We start from the raw sequence: 19,378 nt of genomic DNA, 5'->3' as shown, positions 1-19,378 counted from the left end.
AATGTTGATGCCTTTTCCCAAAAAGCTCTACTTTTGTCTCCTCTGACCAGAGAACATTCTTCCAAAACGTTTTTGGCTTTCTCAGGTAAGTTTTGGCAAACTCCAGCCTGGCTTTTTTATGTCTCTGGGTAAGAAGTGGGGTCTTCCTGGGTATCCTACCATACAGTCCCTTTTCATTCAGACGCCAACGGATAGTACGGATTTACGCTGTTGTACCCTCGGATTGCAGGGCAGCTTGAACTTGTTTGGATGTTAGTCGAGGTTCTTTACCATCCGTACAATCTTGCATTGAAATCTCTCGCCAATTTTTCTTTTCCGTCCACATCTAGGGAGGTTAGCCACAGTGCCATGGGCTTTAAACTTCTTGATAACACTGCACATGGTAGACACAGAAACATTCAGGTCTTTTGAGATGGCCTTGTAGCCTTGAAATTGCTCATGTTTCCTCACAATTTTGCTTCTCAAGTCCTCAGACAGTTCTTTGGTCTTCTTTCTTTTCTCCATGCTCAATGTGGTACACACAAGGACACAGGACAGAGGTTGAGTAAACTTTAATCCATTTCAACTGGCTGCAAGTGTGATTTAGTTATTGCCACCACCTGTTAGGTGCCCCAGGTAAGTAACAGGTGCTGTAAATTACACAAATTAGAGAAGCATCACATGATTTTTCAAACAGTGCCAATACTTTTGTCCACCCCTTTTTATCTTTGGTGTGGAATTATATCCAATTTGGCTTTTTGACTATTCTTTTTGTGGTTTCCCATTGAAGACAAATTAAATGAAGATAATAATACCAAAGAATTTGTGATTGCAATCATTTCATTTTCTGGAAGAAAATTAGTATTATCTGACAGAATTGCAGGGGTGCCAATTATTGTTTAACCCCTTAACGCTCTGGTCAGTAATAGTACGTCCTCGCATGTACTACGTTAACGCTCAGGTCAGTAATATTAATGACCAGCTTCCCCTCACCCTCCTGCCTCTGTTTCACTGAAAAAAGTTGTGATGGCTGCTGTTCCCTACAGCAGACCATCACAGGCAAGTAAAAAAAGACAAATGGTGGCCATTAGTCACTGACAGAATACTAATGGCGGCGATCGCCGAAGTCGGATCGCTGCTATTTTGTTTCATTATGCGTACAAGCTGGGATGGTCTGCTGTCTCAGGTGACAAATGGCAGTGGTCCCATTTCGGCAATCGCTGCCATTAGTCACGTGGATAATGGCGGCGACCGTGAAAGTGCGACCCCTGCCATGTAAGTCTCTTCGCTGCAAATAAATAAAATTCCTGCTGTGATGGCTTCTGTAAGGGACAGCAGTCATCACAGCATGCAAGATGAGGCCCAGTATGATGCACCAAACCCCGGTATGAGGCGCCAGAGAAAAATGGCGGCGGTCGCCTGTTAGGATCGTGAACATATTGGCGATCGCCGCCATTGCAGACATGTGAACAATGTCTGCAATGGCAGCGATCGCCAATATACAAACGTTATGTATGTTTATCCTGCTGTGAATCAAGAACGCCATTGCATATGTGGGCGATATGCTGCTGTTTGCATTTCTCCATCTATCCAGATGTGCATTGGCGCCATTGCTGTGATTGGCTACTGTAGTAGTAGTCCTGCCTCCTGATCGCCACTACTGGTTAGTCACTGACTATTGACCAATAGGAGTGATCAGTGATGTCACAGAACTGCTACTACATCTTGCACCCTCCTCCATCTTCTCTGTTGGGTTTAGTCAGTCGTTGAGAGAGGTTGCTAGTGGTTGCTGTGCTGTGCTATTTTGAGATATATTCAAAACTCTGTTCCTGTGTGTTTGTGCCACTGTGTACCAACTGAATTTCCCCCTCTGCCCATCTCCTTATTGCACCACCTGAATTACCCCTTCTGCCCACCTCCTTATTGCACCACCTGAATTTCCCCGTCCGTCCACCTCCTTACCTGTGTCCCATCTTTGTCTGTTTGTCCTTGTTTTTGTTTTTTTGTTTTTTTTTTTAAATATAATAGTAGTTTAGTGTTAGAAACCCGTCACCTTAGTTTTAGTAATAGGGATTAGTTCAGTGTTAGTTAGGTGAGTTTACCGTCTGTCTACCCTCTGCGTCTTGTCTTTGTCTGTCTTTTTTTTTTTTTTTTTTTTTTTTTTTTAATTAGTCAGTGTTCGTAATTAGTCAGTGTCAGGGAATTTGCAAAAATTTAGTTAGGTTTAGCATCAGGGAATAAATAAAATTAGTTTAGGTGTAGTGTAGTTTAGGGAAAACTTTTTCATTTATATACCTGATTTTTTGGGGTGTATATATATATTTTTTTCTTTATACAGTTTTTATTGTATATACAGTTTACTGTGAACACACCAATATACTGTATACTGAGAACACACAAATATAATAAACTGTGAACACACATTACATACAAAAATGCTCCTTTACTGCTGAAGAGGCGTATCAATTTCTCGCCTCTGAAAGCGAATCTTCTGATGGTGCCACACTGTTTTATTTCTCATCATCCTCATCAAGTCATGTTGATGATGAGGGACCCCCAGAAGACGCCCTAGACCCACTGCACCTGAGACCCCAGAAAGGAGTGACAGCACTATACAAAGCCCAGAGGAAAGTTGCCCCATTTGGACTTCGGTTCCTGAGAACTATGTTCCCCAGATCCCCGAGTACACAGGTACCCCGGGGATTAAATTTGACTTTTACAAATATTTAATTTAGAAATATGCTTTTTATTCAGACATGTCAAAACTGTGAAAATTGAGGCGGAGGTGCAAAATTTCCAGAGATCCTTGGCAGTGAAAGGGTTAAATTTGACTATCATCCAATATAGTTAAGTGGTCTCATTCAGACCACCCTGACAATTGTTTGTATAACTTTTTTCATTATACAAACTTCTAATATACTTTATTTAATCTCTATATGATTTTCTTCATGTCTGCTTGTTGTAATCCTTTGTTTTACTTACAGTGGATAAAAATCAGTCCATGGTCATGTGATGGACACAGGTAAATGTCACAGCACCGTACTCTGACATCTGCCTGGTGACAAGCTGTGCACCTTTGTATCCATAACGTGACCATGAACTGATTTTTGATAAGTCTAGGCAAGAGAAAGAAACCCAGTGGCATTTCTAATCTCTCATATCCACAATAGAAACTATGCAATGTCCTGCAGACTTGATTGGGCAACTCTGTTCTGCTCTGCCATCCAGGGAACTTGCAGCAATAGAGAGAAAAGAATGAAGAAGTGTCCCTTATTCCATCCTCCTTTAAAAGCCACATAGCAATGTAGGAGTGCTTACATGTATGGAAAGTGGAAAACGACCGTTTCACGTGTGTTCACTCTTCTTGCCCTGCTGAGTGGCATCAGCATGCCTTATAGGTGTGGCATATGACAACACCCATTAATTACATATAGGAGAAGCATACATTTGAAAGATTTTGTCAAAAACCACTTTGCTTCTAATACCCCACTTGCTTGGATATATTTGTACCTAAAGACAATTTTACGCTAGGTTCACACCTGCGTTCTGGTCTCCGTTCTGTGCTTTCCGTCTTCTGCATGCCAGAAGACGGAAAGCACAGACCGGGTCCGGCCGTGAGCGGCGGTGAGCATTTTATGCTCTCTGCCGCGAAACCGGATTTTTTAATCCGGACACCGAGTACTGCATGTCCGACTCTGTGTCCGGATTAAAAAAACCCGGTTTCGCGGCGGAGAGCGCAAAACGCTCACTGCCGCTCACGGCCGGACAGCTTTCTCACCCATTCAAATGAATGGGTGAGAGACTCCTGCAGGTTTCCGTCTCCTGCTCTGTTTTATGCAGGAAACGGAAACCTGCAGAATGGACACCTGGGCGCAGATGTGAACAAGCCCTTAGAGGTGGACACTGTGATTATTGTGTCTTCAATTTACAATGCTGGGTGCTACAGATGGGTAGAACCAGGCAGGTGGCTAACCAGTAACTCTAAAACCACTTTCCTCTAAAATACACCATATTGGTGATCCATTGTGTTTACGGTTTATAGGTATAGAATATATCTTTAGCCTTTGGGCAGGAGTTGATGGTCACAATGTGCTCCTACAAAAGGAGGCAGAGTGGATTACCCACTCAAATACCATGAGTCCATCAGGGATGGATGAGGCTTTTGAGGCAGTTCAAAGCTCCCCATCAATAACCTTAAAAATGAAGTGGTATTTTCTTTGATTAGTAGTGCCCAATGCTTCTCAAGGTTGTATTGTGAGTTATATGTAGGTATGAATAAAGTTTAGACTGCGTTTTATGACTGGATGAAATTTCTTCAGATATCTGCCTTCTGTCACCAGAAAATGGCCTAAAGCCAGGCCACATGGCACAAAATCACAGCAGTATTTTACATTGGCTACAAAGTGGACGGGATTCTGGATAATCCTATTCCACATTGCAGGATGCTTTTCCACCACTGTCTCTTCCGCAGAGTTGTGGTTTGTTTTTTTTGTTTTTTTTTTGAGGGGGGGGTTTGCAGTGATTCGCTGCGTGGGGCCTTGGCCTCAATCAGCCTTTTAAGTCTTCCAAATTCTCTAGTATATAGCCAGCAATCAGTCTTCTTTGGAATGAATTGCAGTCAGGGTAGTAGTCGGGGAAGATAGCTGTTTCCTTGCAGGAAGAGGAATTGACTTTTCGCTTAGTGCAGATTTGATCAGTATTTTGCAGTGGAAATTAACGTGCTTTCTTCTCTCTTAGTTATTTCAGGACACAGAGGCAGCTCACCTCACACAAATGAAGCGGCTTGTTGCAGCTTATTCCCATTCTGTTGAGGATACTCATGTACAAATTGGGCAAGTAAGTATTTACAGTTAGTGGTTTTCTGGTTATCACTTGAAGATGGGCAGAGATCGGACACCTGGGATCCCTGCTGACAGGGCCAGCTCCATGTTTGTGTGGCCTCTTGGATGGCAGAGCCTCCATGGGCCTCTTTGTTGCGCAATTATTGCAGTGACTGCATTTTTATCCAAAAGCACTGCAGCAAAAAACACCCAAATTTGTATGTATATGTTCTAGCATGCAAGAGAGACCACAACATTCAGGTGAGATATGTAGTGTTTTCACAGACAACCATTCTCTGTGCTGTACAGGTGAGCTTGAATGGGCCAGAGATGACAACTTCGGCCATGTGACTGTTAAGTGTGATGTTACGTGTCCTGTGAAGTAAAGCACTGCAACTGCTTTAGATGGCTGATCCCAGGTGTCTGACCCCTGCTGACATTCAATTGATGACCTATCCTAAACTGACGACCATCTGTTTAGTCAGTGTTATGCTTGGTTCACACATCAGTATGCCATCCGTCCGTTTGAATTCAGTTTGAGACTAAAATCGGACTGATGCACATACTGATTGTATACTGACACCTTTTTATGCTGATAGCAAACAGATAAGGGGATCTGTCCCTAGAGGACAGATAAGGGGATTAAAAGTAGCAATTGTAAACAGAGTACAGTTAAGGAGGACATATAATAAATGTCCTTATCTCATATAATAAATGTCCCTATCTCTACTCTGTTTACAATTTCTACTTTTAATCCTCTTATCTGTCCTCTAGGGGACGACAGCGTTTGCTAGCAGCATAAAAAGGTGTCAGTATACAATCAGTATGTGCATCAGTCCGTTTTTAGTCTCAAACTGAATTCAAACTGAGGGATGGCATACTGATGTGTGAACCAAGCCTCAAATAAAAACTGATCAGTTTCTCTACCATGTCCACATCTGCATTTGGCAAATCTGTTTGAAATCAGTATTTAACATCAGTGGCGTAACTAGGAATGGTGGGGCCCCGTGGCGAACTTTTGACATGCCCCCCCCCCCCGACAGACACCGACGCCGAAGGCATGCAGAAGACGGAAAGCGCAGAACGGAAGGCTGAACGCAGGTGTGAACCTAGCGTTACCGATCCCGGCCCAGCCAGAATCGGCAAGTAAATGGGGCCCGTTATTGGCTGAAGTAACTTCAGCCGGTAACGGCCTATTAAAAAAAAAAAAAAAAAAAACGCAGCGGAAGCGGCTGTCACCGGGTCCCTAATGTCCCGGGTCCTGTGACAGCTGCTTCTGCTGCCTCTACGGTAGTTACGCCCCTGTTTAACATGTTCAAAAACTGATTTGAAGCTGTCCGGATGAAAACTGTGTAAGGGCATGTTCACACCTGCGCCCGGTCTCCACTTTGCAGGTTTCCGTTTCTTGCCCGAGAAACTGGACAGGAGACGGAATCCCGGCAGTCATGTCTCCGCCCATAAGCATCTTGTGCCTCTCCGCGGCGAAACCGGTTTAAAAAAAGGAAAAAAAAAGAAGGAATCGCGGCGGAGAGGTAGAAGACTCTCATGGGAAGACACTTTGCAAACCCATTCAAGTGAATGGGTTTGAAAACTGACTGCTGGTTTCAGTCTCCTGTTCAGTTTCTTGGGCAGAAGACGGAAACCTGCAAAGCGGAGACCAGGTGCAGGTGTGAACCCGTCCTCAGTATGTAATCAGTTTTTGACTAATCACTTTTTCTTTCTTCACCATCTTCAGTCTGAGCATGTGCAAAACAGATACAAACTGATTGCTATCGGTATGTAATCAGGGCGGGCCTATTCAAGTGAATGGGTTTGAAAGCTGAACACCGGGTTTCTGTCTCCTGTCCAGTTTCTCTCGGCAGAAGACGGAAACCCGAAAGCGGAGACCAGGCGCAGGTGTGAAAAGAGAGAGAGAGTGAAAGAGTAGAAAAAAAATCCAGGCTTTGACAGAAAAGATCCAAAATTTGTTTAAAGTATATTACTAAATGTATTGACATAAGTACTGCCAGAAAATCAAGTTGTTTGCCAGTTTAGTTACACCTTTTAGTCCAAGAGATTGAAAAATTGATAGGCAGGATTTTGTTTTTCACACAGATTGATTTTTGTAAATTTGAATGCAAACCATATTCTCCACTACAATTTTTCTGACAGGTCCAGGAAGAGTTCAAACACAACATGGAAAATGTGGCCATAGAAAAGTTGATTAGGAAATTTGCAGAGAGTAATGGGACAGGAACAGAGCGGCCCGGTAAGAGCATTATGCAGATAGATAAATGTAGTAATGTCTTTTGTGTTTTGGAGTTGATGTTTCAGATGTTTTTGTTCTTTTCTTTTGATTCTCTGCTTTTATTTCAGAGGCTGTAGAGTTCGAAGGTTTTCGCTTTCCAACTGCTTTAGAAGGTATTTATTTTGCTAGCCATATAGAAAAATACTAGTAAATGATAGTAACCAAATAATGAAATAAAATATAAAATTAAAAAGTAACGTCATATCACTTATGTGCATTGATTAGTAGGCTTTACAATATTAATACAATAGCTAAAGAAATGCATAGTTTAAGTGCAGTCACGTCCCCTTGTCCACTTTTTCCTTTGTTATTAAGTATGCGCAATTTGTAGAAGCAAAATCCTTTGGAGAATTCATAATATGGTGAAACCTCTTTGAGATGACCACCCAGAATTGCACAAAAATGTGGTCTTTTAGGGGGTTGGCTAGTATGGAAGACTCAAAATCTGTCACAGAAAATGTGGTCTGGGTAAGTCTTCTGGAAGCAAGCAAGTGGTCTTCTTAAACAGGAGGTCTTTTTGGTTCTTTTTATTTTGGTATAGAAACAATGCAACCTTAACCACAAGAAAGCATGGGGAGAGAATTACTTAAACTTGTGTCTTAATAATATGCCATTCTTGATCCCTGAGCTTCTGTTGGGATATTTTAGGTCTGTGTTCTCTAACTTTGCTAAAAACAGGAGAAGGTCTCAGCAAGAGTTAGAATTTCCTTTAGCTCACAGCGGGAGGAAAAAAAATAACCACCTGCATTTACACTTTAGCACAGAATTATAGAAGGCATTAAGGTCATATTTAGAAAAATTTTAGCATAATTGTATTACACTTTCACTGGGATTACCTCCTCACATATGGACTAAAGCCTTTGGATAAACTTTAGACTTTTGAACCCTTTTTTTTTTTTTTAATTAAATATCATGAAAAATGTTTCTCTATACACATAGGTGTAAAGCGTACATGGTCAAAGCCTTTTCGTATCCGGGGCTTAAGTAGAAGGGAGAAGGACACACAGCCTGTGTAAGTGTCATTAATTACTTTTCACAACAAAGGGATATTTTTTGTTGTTTTCACAGATTTATTTTCTCTGTTTATTTTCAGGGAACACACGGAGACAGATTGTGTGGTAAGACAACCAAGTATAACGTATTTTCTTGTTTCTGTGGTTCTATGTTCCCCTTTATTTTTATTAAGAATTGCCAAAAAACAAAGTGGGGAGAGTAAAGAAAAATGTTAAGTAAAAACCATATAAAATTGTAGAACCAGATATTACAGAAGGTTAAGACCTTTTAATATGTGATTAAACATGGCTGCAGGGTACCAAACCAAATGTTTATAACTCATGGTAACTGCTAAGGTGGGAACAAGATCAAACAATAGTACTGTAACGAAAAAAAGTAAAAAATACAGGACACTGTTGGGGGGGGGGGGGGGGAGAGAGAAGGTGAGCGGAAGTGAGTGACATGCTGAAATGTGATTAGGCCTAACTACAAGTCACGTGTTATCCAAAAAGTGACCCAGGGGTAGGGATACAGGATTGGGGCTCACAGAAAAGTGGTGGTTTTGTACTGCTTAATTTAAAAATAATAGTATCTGTTATGGTCTGGTAGTCCATATTGAGACTGGAAACAACGCACCAGCAGGTCTGAGGTCAACTCAGCTGAAAACACTGCATGGAACAGTTGTTTTCCAGATATCTCTAGTCAACGTCATGGGTCCAAGAATTTCTTCAGAGGACAAGGAATGAGGACCATGCAGAAGCTAGTCCAGAATTTCTCAATCTCTCTTCACTTAGTAGGATGGAAATGGTGGACCAGGATGAGATTCTCCACAACTGTGGAGACTGCTCCCCATCTCTTTGGTGTGGTATTTTGATATTTTTTGTTGGTACCCAAAGTGTAAGCGAAAACCCTAGAGCAGTGATGGCAAACCTTTTAAGACCGAGAGCCCAAACTGTAACCCAAAACCCAATAAATTATTGCAGAGTGCCAACACAGCAATTTAACCTTAAAACTATGTGGATCCACAGTTGCAGACACACAAATTACAGTTGTGTGAATGTGGCTTTACAGAGTTTGTACTGAAGGGTAAAGGTCTGTACGCAGTGGCCCCCCCCCGAAGGATTATACCTGTATACTCCACAGTGGCATAGTCCACAGTAGCCCTCCCACAGCATGAAGTGGTCCACAGTAGCCCCCCTTCCCACACAGTACACACAAAAATATACTTACCTGAAGGGCCGCCGGGCGTCCTCTCTCCTATTCACTGCAGGCGCTGATGACTTGCGTCACACTCGGTCACACTTTGTATAGTCTGTGAAGGCTGCACGTACTGCACAGCTTACACTGACAGCTTTCACTGACAGCTTTCAGCTGGATGTGCATTTGCACAACCAGCTGAGAGCAGCGATCGCTCAATAACGGGGAATCCTGTACCGGATTCCCCGTTACTGAGCGATCCGGGTGACCGCACACGTGCCAGCAGAGGGGGCTCTGCGTACCCTCTCTTTCACGCGTGCCATAGGTTTGCCATCACTGCCCTAGAGGGATCCAAGATCTTTTAAAGGGAATAGTATCAGTAAGGCCTCAAATATAATACTTGGACGTCTTCATGGCCCAAGTTGTACTAAAGCAAGATAGAGAAAAGGGGCAACATTTGGCAAATAGGATCCTTCTTTGGGTTAAAAGAAGTGAAGTTGTGTTTGTAGAGGGACGTATAGGAAGCTGTTAGGTGGGATGTTTATAGAGAGGACCTCTGTTTTCATAGTATTAAAGGAGTTATTCATTTTCCAAGATTGATGGCCTATCTTTGACCCCTGCTCATCACTGTTACCGAGGCAGCACAGAAAAGCTGCTCTGCTCACTCCTTACCATACAAACTATAGCAGCAAGTGTGTAGGTACTGTAGAGCAGCTCAAAAGACCTCAGTGGGGCAGCACTGCAGCATCAACACGTGCTGCCTCGGTACCAGAGATCTATGGGGTTCCATGTGTTGAACCCCCGCAGGTTTAATATTGATGGCCTGTTTTTCAATCTGGCTAGTCCTTGCCCAGTTTAGGTATCAAGGTAATAAAGGAATGTAGCATTGTAAATAGGATGCAATAATTTCCTAAAACGTTTTAAAAGCCTACATACAACATAATTGAAACCAAAGGTATGCCTAAAATAGCTTTTCTAAAGGCTATATGTAGCTAGGTTTGGTTAAAATTAAAAAATACAAATCATAGACTCTTTAAATATGGTTGGTTGTGGGGAAAACTTTTTTTTTAACGCTGCATATGCATGACTGTGCATGTGCCCAGTTTGTGGTAAAATATGATATCCATGGCTGCCTGTTCCTGCATAGAGCCATTCACTTCATCTAGTAAGCCTCAGCAACAAAACTGACAGGTATAGTACCTTTGCAAAGTTTTGCACTGAGCTCACTGCCACATACACTGAACATGTGATAATACGTGTGTGTGTATGTGTGTGTATGGGGCCATATAAACATATGGGTCATTGAGCTAGCCCTGAAGCACACAGTCGTGTGAATAGATCCAAAGAGAGGAGACTGCTTTCAGGTTTCAGAGGGTGGGTTGGAAGGCAGGACCTACAGTCTCACAAAATTCTTCTAAAACTTGCAAGGGTCCTATATTATAGTGCCATCTCCCTTACGATAGGCATGCAGGGCACCTTTCCCATCTGGTCTCTGAACTGTTTGGCTAGAAGGGTCTGGTTGGTTTGTTACCCCTCTCTTGTAGCACCATTTCCTGGAGTATAATAACAATTTTTCCATTCTGCAGGAAAGAATAAAGTACAACATATTTTGTCTCTGAACAGCTCTAGTTTCCATTAAGTGTATCTACATTTGAGATATGCTGTGTCATATTTGAACTGTGATTACCCTTGATGGTCCTGGCACAGCCTTCGCCTAAGTAATTGGCCATAGAGGCCTCCTAGTATTGCTATGAGTTCCCATCCACCATGGAAAGTGTGCAGATGATGTAGCTTCATGTTAAAGGGATCCTATCATACAAACCTTTTTTTTCTGACTACCACGTTGGAATAGCTTTAAGAAAGGCTATTCTTCTCCGCCTTGCCATTCCATAGGAATCCCGGTTCTTGTCGGTATGCAAATGAGTAAACTCGCAGCACTGGGGGCATCCCCAATGCTCATAGAAAGCTCTCTCCAGCGCCGCCTCCATCTTCGTCAGCAGCGTCCTCTTCATCCTCTTCTTCTGGCGGTGGCTTGTAACTTCTAGGCCTTGGGCAGAGCAGACTGTGCATGCCCACAGGCCACAAGACAATGGCTGCTTATTTATTTTAATTTTTTTTTTTTTTTTTTTTGCAGGATCTCCCAGATGTTGATGAAGAAGGTTTTACAAGGCGCCCTGAGGACCATATAAACAGTATCCTTTAATTAGCCCCAATTTACTGAATTTCCCAATATATTACTTTACATGCATAGATGTGCAGATTCACTTCAGAATGGTTTGTGACACCTGTTAGTACTACATTAACTATGGAATACAGGAATGTCTGCACCACTGTCAAGATGTAGTGATTTTAAAGCCTCAGAGGGGGGTCTGTAATAGTTAATATGGACCCCTGTGAAATAATAGAAGTAAGCTTTTTTTAAAATCGATTTCCTAGTAACAGGACCGCTGCCATACTAAGGGCTCGTTCACATCTGCGCCCGGGACTCCGTTCTGCAGGTTTCCGTTTCCTCCACAAAACAGAACAGAAGACGGAAACCTGCAGGCATCTTTCAAACCCATTCATTTGAATGGGTTGGAAAAGTGTCCGGCCGTGAGCGCCGGTGAGTTTAACCGGACACAGAGTCGGACATGCAGTACTCTGTGTCCAGTTAAAAAAAAACAAAAAAACAAAACTGATTCGCCGTGGAGAGCATAAAACGCTCACTGGTGCTCACGGTCGGACTCGGCATGACTCGTTTCCATCTTCTGCATGCAGAGAACGGAAACCTGATAACGGAGAGCCGAACACTGGTGTGAACCCAACATAAATGGTACTTTTTTTTTTTTTTTTTTTTTTTTTATGGTTTTAAGATCCATTTTAAAAAGGATAACCCATTTCAGGTATTTGAGGATATGCCATACTTCCTAGCAGGGTATATGTTTCAATATTTATGCAAGATTGTGAAAATGCTTTTCTTGTAGTTATTGAAGATTAGTATAGTTTGTTAATTATAAACAAAATTCACATTTAATTAGGTGCATACCCAAGTATGTCTGGAGTATAAAAGTACGGTAAATTTTTGTAATTTCTCTAAATTTAACACTACAGCTGCAACAGTGTTTGCAAATTCAGAGGTGCACCAAATTTATCCAACATTATGCAACACTTGTTAAATGTAGTGTAAATTAATTCAATGTAGACTTCATTACTGATTTCCCATCATCATAAATGCATGAATGTTGCCACCTGCTTTTTCTATGACTAGTTTTTAGGCTATGTTCATGTAAATAGTGTTTTTATCCTTCATGCTGCCTGAAGAACAAAGCTTCACTATGGAGTATGAGGATATCTTGGGCTACACATTAAATGTGCTATTCTGATCTAGGAAAACTGATCAAAACAGGACCAGCTCTAATGTTTTCTTCACAAGGAGCAAGGGGTAGCCCCTCAACAGAGCTTTTCATCTTTAAATAGAGCTAATAAGTGTTCTAACTCACAAAGCAACCCACCATCCTCCAAACAGGAGAACAAATAAGTCGTGGCTTTTATACCTTATCTAAAATACAGGAGAATCCTCTGTTGCATGCTGCTCCTCTAGTGACTCTGACTTCGATGATGATGACGATGAACCACGGCGTTACAGAATTCAGATAAAACCCCCGCAGAGTGGAGAAAGGGAGGAAGATGAGGAAACTAAAATGAAAAGGTTAAGGGAGACCGTGGTGTGCATGATTCAGCCGCCTACAGCAGTGGTAAATTTTTTTATCTTTTTTATTTCTCTCTTACATGTGTATCGTTAACATATTCCTGACCACTTTACAGACATTAATAGTCTGTCCCATATAAAGCTCACAATCTAAATTTGTGTTAGTTCTTTTTAGTTTAGGTCTTCAGTTATTTTAGTTTAGAGGGTTACATTCCATTTTACTAATAACATTTTTAATGTATTTTGCAGGTTTCTGTGAGGCGGCAGACCATTCGTGAGTATATTTGTGTATAGTATTTGGGGTTTTTTTTGGCTGTTTTTTTTTTTTTTTTTTTTTTTTTTATTGTGCTTTTCCTTTTTTAAAAAATAAAATCTCCCCTCTTTTTCCCCCCACACTTTTGAAATACAGGGACAGTGACCAATTCGGGAGCTACATCTGCAGATGCACAAATAAATTGTCACACAGGTTTGTTTTTGAAACTTTTATTGGCCTATTTACAAAGCATAATTTGCATTGAAGATTCTAAGGCTTCTTGTACATATCTTTACACAGATAACTCTAACCTGGGTTTTTCCAACACCTCACCGTCCTCCGTAACCAACAGGTATACAAGTTATAATTGTATCTCTCTTGGCTATCATTTTTATATGAAATTTTGCAATTATTTTTTTACACTTTTAACAAAAAAATAAAAAATAATTACAGAATTATTATTTTTTTAATTTTATTTACATTAGATTGACAAACATGTTTGAATGCAGACCAGAAGACTTGTTTAAATATATAGCCACTCCTCCTGCCATCTTTCAGTCATGGAAGATTGATTTGTGTCAAATTTCTTTCTAATTGATGTGTCAAAGAGAGTCTGCACCACCAAAATTGCTTCTTAAAAAGGTTATGCAGGAATAAATAATACTTACCAATGTACCATATTTTTCAGACTATAAGACGCACTGGACTATAAGACGCAGGTTTTAGAGGAGGAAAATAGGGAAAAAAAATTTTGAAGCAAAAACTGGTAAAATATTTAATATATGGGAGTTGTAGTTTTGCAACAGCTGCAAGGCCACATTGACAGGTGACCCTGCAGCTGTACGGGGATGCATAGAGCGTTTTTTTTGCGGGCCAGATGTACTTTTTAGTTATACCATTTTGGGGGATATCTATTGCTTAGATCACCTTGTATTGAAAAAAAAAAGAGGAGGTGATTTAGAACTTTTATTTATTTCATATTTTTAAAGCTTTTTTTTTTTTTTTTTTACTATTTTATTCCCCCCCGGGGGCTTGAACCTGCGGTCACTTGATCGCAAGTCCCATAGACGGCAATACAACTGTATTGCCGTCTATGGGACATTCTGTGTATTAGTATTACGGCTGGTCATAGACCCAGCCGCAATACTAATATATAGCAGTGACAGGCCCGGGAGCCTCATTAGGCTCCCGGCTGTCACCCGAACAGGTTGGCTCCTGCGATATCGCCGCGCAGGAGCCGGCCTGCAACTTTACAGGTACGGGGCCGGTGGGGACCGGCCCCGGGGGAGAAGGGGCCGCTGATACTGACTACTGACCCGGCATCCGCTGTACTAGAGAGGCGGATGCCGGGGAGGAATAGACGCCGGGGCCTGAGACATCGCTACGATCCTCTCCCCTGCATGAAGCCAGCGGCGGGGGCACGGAGGAGCCCCTGCCGCTGCTGGCTTCATGCGGGGCAGAGGAGCGCAGCGATGTCGCAGGCCCCGGCACCTGTAATGGCGTCTATCACTTACCGGCTTCCGCCTCTCTATTACAGCGGATGGCAGGCGCCACCTTCAGACTATAAGACGCACCCTTCTTTTCCCCAAAAATTTTGTCTTATAGTCCGAAAAATACAGTATATTACTAATATATGAAGTTCCCTGATGATCTGAAGACCACCGCAGAATGCTGGTTATGTGACTGAGAGTCACAGCATCTTAGAGGCAGAGTAGTGAGACTTTTGGACTCCTCAACTTTGCTCTGCAAAGTGACTCCAGGAGACCTGCTTGTACATTAGTAATAAAGTTTATCCAGTGCAGGAAATGCACGGATAAAAAAAATTAAATGTTTTGTTATATCCGTGTTTTAAATCCAGGAAAATTATACTATGTTCTTCAACAAGGAAGTGACATAGCGAATGATGACACTTTGGGAAAAATTCACTTTTCTCCTACATAATTTTTGTGGCATTAAAGTCTCAAAACTTGAGTTTGAGACTTTTTGAATGCCTTTTTTGACAAATTGTTGGTGGCGCTTTAGTTTTCATCACCACTTTTACAAAGGATAGGCCACCAGATTTATCACTTACCCCAGTTTTTTTTAGCATAAATGTTGTATGAAATGTACACCAGCTAAGAGCTAGGATAGTTCTCAGTGTTAAAACATGGCCCTTCAAAAGATGAGGATGATGGAGAAAAATCTACCTTTGTTTTTTGTGGTGGCGCATACACTGTCCTGTCAATAAATTGAAAATATAATGGGTCATAGCAAGGACCAAAGCCATTTGCTGTTGAAATCTTACTGTTTCTTTGTATAGTTTGTAGAATTTGTTCTTGAATACCTCCTTCTGTACATTTCAGCTCTGATTCAAATTCTGACTGCAACTCTCATCCTGCCCACTCTTCATTTGGACCTCTGCAGGAATCTGCTTTTGAACCAGATGATTTTCCAGGTATCCTGCCTCTAAAGCATATCGAATAAGTTTACCTTTTGTAACAGCTACTATACTTAGAAGCTAACCACATATAACACTGAAAATATTTAAAGAAACATATATTGCTTACATACATACATACATACATACATACATACATACATACATACATATATCGATGTGGTATCTGTAACCTCAGGGTCTTTATAACAAGTAAAAGTGAGAATCCTGCATTTATATTGTAACATGTATGTATATATATGTCATTAAAAGCAGCATGTTCAGTAACTTCACAATTGATGCTTAGAGGACCTTTCACTGATTTGGGCACAGGCAGTTCTATATATTGCTGGAAAGCTGACATTGCGCTGATTTCAGCGTACTGTCGGCTTTCCCGATCTGTGCCCCGGGTAAAGAGCTATCCGTCCCAGTACTGTAGCGCTTTACAGTCAGAAGGCCGTTCCTGACAGTCAGTCAGATACGTCCTTCTCCACAGCAGTGCCTATCGTGCTGTAGAGTGTGAGCGGGGAGGAACGCCCCCTCCCCTCCTGATAATACTCATCTATGGATGAGCACTGTGAGCAGAGGGAGGGGACGTTCCTCCCCGCTCACACTGTACAGCGCGATAGGCTCTGCTGTGGAGAAGGATGTACCTCACTGACTGTCAGGAACGCCCTTCTGACTGTAAAGCGCTACGGTACCGGGACCGATAGCTCTTTACCCGGGGCACAGATCGGGAAAGCCGACAGTGCGCTGAATTCAGCGCACTGTCAGCTTTCCAGCAATATATAGAACTGCATGTGCCCGATCTGATGAAAGGTCCTCTTTAAATCACTGCAAAAGACACTTTTTAATAAATATAAAATACAGTACAGACCAAAAGTTTGGACACACAGTTTGGCTACTGTGAAGAACCTAGAATATAAGACATATTTTCAGTTGTTTCACACTTTTTTGTTAAGTATATAGTTCCACATGTGTTAATTCATAGTGTTGATTCCTTCAGTGTGAATCTACAATTTTCATAGTCTTGAAAATACAGAAAACTCTTTGAATGTGAAGGTGTGTCCAAACTTTTGGTCTGTACTATATAAGGAGGAAACTGTACCCATGTGGAGTCAGATACTCAGGTGACACCACCAGACACCATCACCTGACGTATGTATCGACCTATACCTTTGTCAGGGGGGAAAAAAACTGTAATATATGATGTAAGATGCTGTCAATATGTACCTTTGAATTAACAACTACAGTTCTTGTTGTAAATTATGTTTTATAAAGCCTTTATTTTCTCATGAATGCAGTTTTGTTCTCTAAATTTAGTTTGCAGAACATACACTCTTGCCTCAAGCCCATCTCCATTCTCTTCCTCTTCTCCCGAAAATGTGGAAGACTCTGGTTTGGATTCTCCATTCCATCCATTTTCTGGCCCTTCACCAGATTCTAGGCCATGGACACCTCGAGATGACTCTTCCACTGGGGATTCTGTTTTAGTGACCTCTTTATTTACCGACTCTCCAGCCGATCTAACATCATCAAATTCTACGGGGCAACAACTCTGTGAAAGAAGAGATACCTGGGAACACAAAGTAACTGCTCCTAGTCCTCCCTTACAAAGCTGTACAACAGGAAGTACAGAGCTGTTCTCTTCTAACCATGGTTTGTAATTAAACTAGTGTTTATATATTTTGTAATGTTTTTCACAGCTGATCAGTTTGAGCTTTTATAATCCTATTTTGTAAAGTGTTAGAGGGGTGTATATATAACTAAAGGGAATATATCACTGTATTTATACCCACAAACTGCTGTAATGATACTCACTGACTGCTAAAGTACATTGACCCTTTGCAGACTGACTGCACTTGGGGAGTCTTCTGCATTGTATTGCTGGGCTTAGGTGTCCTGGGTGTGCATTAGAATACAGCACGGTCACTCTTTACGGGCTGACTGCAGGAGAATGGCATTGCGTACCGAGATTACAAATTGTGTATTAAAAATCTGCATCTTTTTACCAATCCAGGTTCTATTTAGTGTATTTAGGATGTGACTTTTTTTTTTTTTTTTGAATAATATAAGTACAGTACAGGGTCAGTTTCAAGTCCCTTCTTATATACAATGGTGCAGAGGACTTAAACCAAATAAAGTATTCTTTTCAACATGTATTAAATCCAAATGTGCAGTGTAGTAAGTTAGTAGTTAGGCAAAAGCTACATGTCTTGGATCATACAAGGGATGGTAATCAATTGCAACTCGTTCACACTCCCTCTGATTATTTAGGGGCAGAAAAAGGACAGGACAATATGCCCAAAAAGACACATGTAATATATATTAGGGGATAACATATACTACTGATGAGAGAGGGAGATGCTGGAACACAGCTGACATGTTGTGGGTCCCTTGATTCTTAATGTCATAAATGTGTTCAGCTATATACTTAGTATACCAGAGTTTAATTAAAAGAAAAAAAATGACAAAAACTATTTAGTTCCAAACTATTCTGTATTGGTAGAGCCGCTTTTTGATTTATTTATTTTGCTTACTTGTAACCCAACATCATATTCCACAGAGCTATAGTCACCTGCTAGAGCTCCATCGCTATTTTATATTCTTTCTATAGAGGAGTCTTGTCCCTAAGCATGAAGTCTGCCAGTACTATGCTGAGTGGACATTCGATCCCTCACTTCCACTCTTGGTCTCCTCTGTGTACAAATCTAGAGGGTTCGCCATTCATGTAATCAGCATCCCATACTGAGCCTGAGATGACAGACATGCCTCCACAAGTGTGTTGCAAACTGCTAGTGTACTATGTATATTTATGTATATAGTCGGCTGAAAAGTTAGTGGCCATTTTAGATTCTCCTGATACAACCTACATATTGCAAGTACAACACTTGCACTAGATAACAAAAAACATGTTTCCAGCTGCAACTTACAATATTATGGATCCTGTATAGACCTGGCCACTAGGAGGCTGACACTAGGAGAATGAAAAGCTGTCTGCTCTGCCTCTGGGCTATAACTTTTCAAAGACCCTGTCCTTTGTCAGTTTTAATCTAATATCTATAGGATGCAGACATGACCTGACTCAGGTCTTTTTGTCTTACATTGTTTTTATTTAGGGGATTATATTAAAAAAAAAAAAAAAAAAAAACACACTGACCACCCCATGATGGCTAGGCTACACTCTTGCGCTTAGCAGACTCCACCTCGCTCTGCCATTTTAGCAAATAAGCCCCCTTTCTTTTTTTTTTCTTTTTTTTTCCCTTGCCAGCACTGCAGTTTTCCATAGGGGTTGCTTCTCTTTCCAGCGGTCTGATAGGCTAACACCCTGTGTAAACATTCCCCCTCTTTTACTTTTTTCCTTGGGCCCCTGCCTCCATCCTCCCGCAATGAGCTGCGCTCCCCTAGCCGCTTCTTGTACTGCCATATTTTTTTTATTCTATGTGCACCCGCTGTAATAAAAAGTTGCCATGTAGTCTCCTGAGCCCATGTGCTCTCTTCTTTCTGCTGTAGCCAGCTCTGGACTACCCAGCCCCTTCTGGCGGTGACTCCCCTGGATTTTGTGTCTTTCCTTACCCAACGTGGTGGAAGCTCTGGAGCAGCTCCTGCGAGATTGCCATTCAGTCAGCGACTTCCAGGCTCCTCCTGGGAGCCCTCATTGGCTCCAGGAGATGGAATGGGAACATTCTCGCTGAGGACTAGGATATCTTCCTACAGTTCAGTGTCCTCCTCCCCTTCCCCTGGA

General features: G+C 41.6%; 1 protein-coding gene across 3 annotated transcripts in view; it reads left to right on the top strand.

Annotated features, from left to right (window-relative positions):
- LOC142213029 (F-BAR domain only protein 1-like) overlaps window positions 1-19,378 on the top strand; it is a 92,828-nt gene that overhangs the window by 38,456 nt on the left and 34,994 nt on the right. For all 3 annotated transcript variants that reach the window (XM_075281185.1, XM_075281177.1, XM_075281192.1), the window contains 12 exons: window positions 4,717-4,815; window positions 6,951-7,047; window positions 7,155-7,199; window positions 8,026-8,098; window positions 8,180-8,204; window positions 11,411-11,468; window positions 12,826-13,010; window positions 13,214-13,238; window positions 13,374-13,430; window positions 13,518-13,569; window positions 15,560-15,651; window positions 16,957-17,292. In XM_075281185.1, the coding sequence (XP_075137286.1) occupies window positions 4,717-4,815; window positions 6,951-7,047; window positions 7,155-7,199; window positions 8,026-8,098; window positions 8,180-8,204; window positions 11,411-11,468; window positions 12,826-13,010; window positions 13,214-13,238; window positions 13,374-13,430; window positions 13,518-13,569; window positions 15,560-15,651; window positions 16,957-17,292 (1,144 nt within the window). The remainder of the gene's footprint in view (window positions 1-4,716; window positions 4,816-6,950; window positions 7,048-7,154; window positions 7,200-8,025; window positions 8,099-8,179; window positions 8,205-11,410; window positions 11,469-12,825; window positions 13,011-13,213; window positions 13,239-13,373; window positions 13,431-13,517; window positions 13,570-15,559; window positions 15,652-16,956; window positions 17,293-19,378) is intronic.

This window comes from Leptodactylus fuscus, chromosome 1, assembly GCF_031893055.1.
Source record: "Leptodactylus fuscus isolate aLepFus1 chromosome 1, aLepFus1.hap2, whole genome shotgun sequence".
In the NCBI taxonomy this organism is placed as follows: domain Eukaryota; kingdom Metazoa; phylum Chordata; class Amphibia; order Anura; family Leptodactylidae; genus Leptodactylus; species Leptodactylus fuscus.
This window is presented reverse-complemented; position numbering and strand designations above follow the sequence as displayed.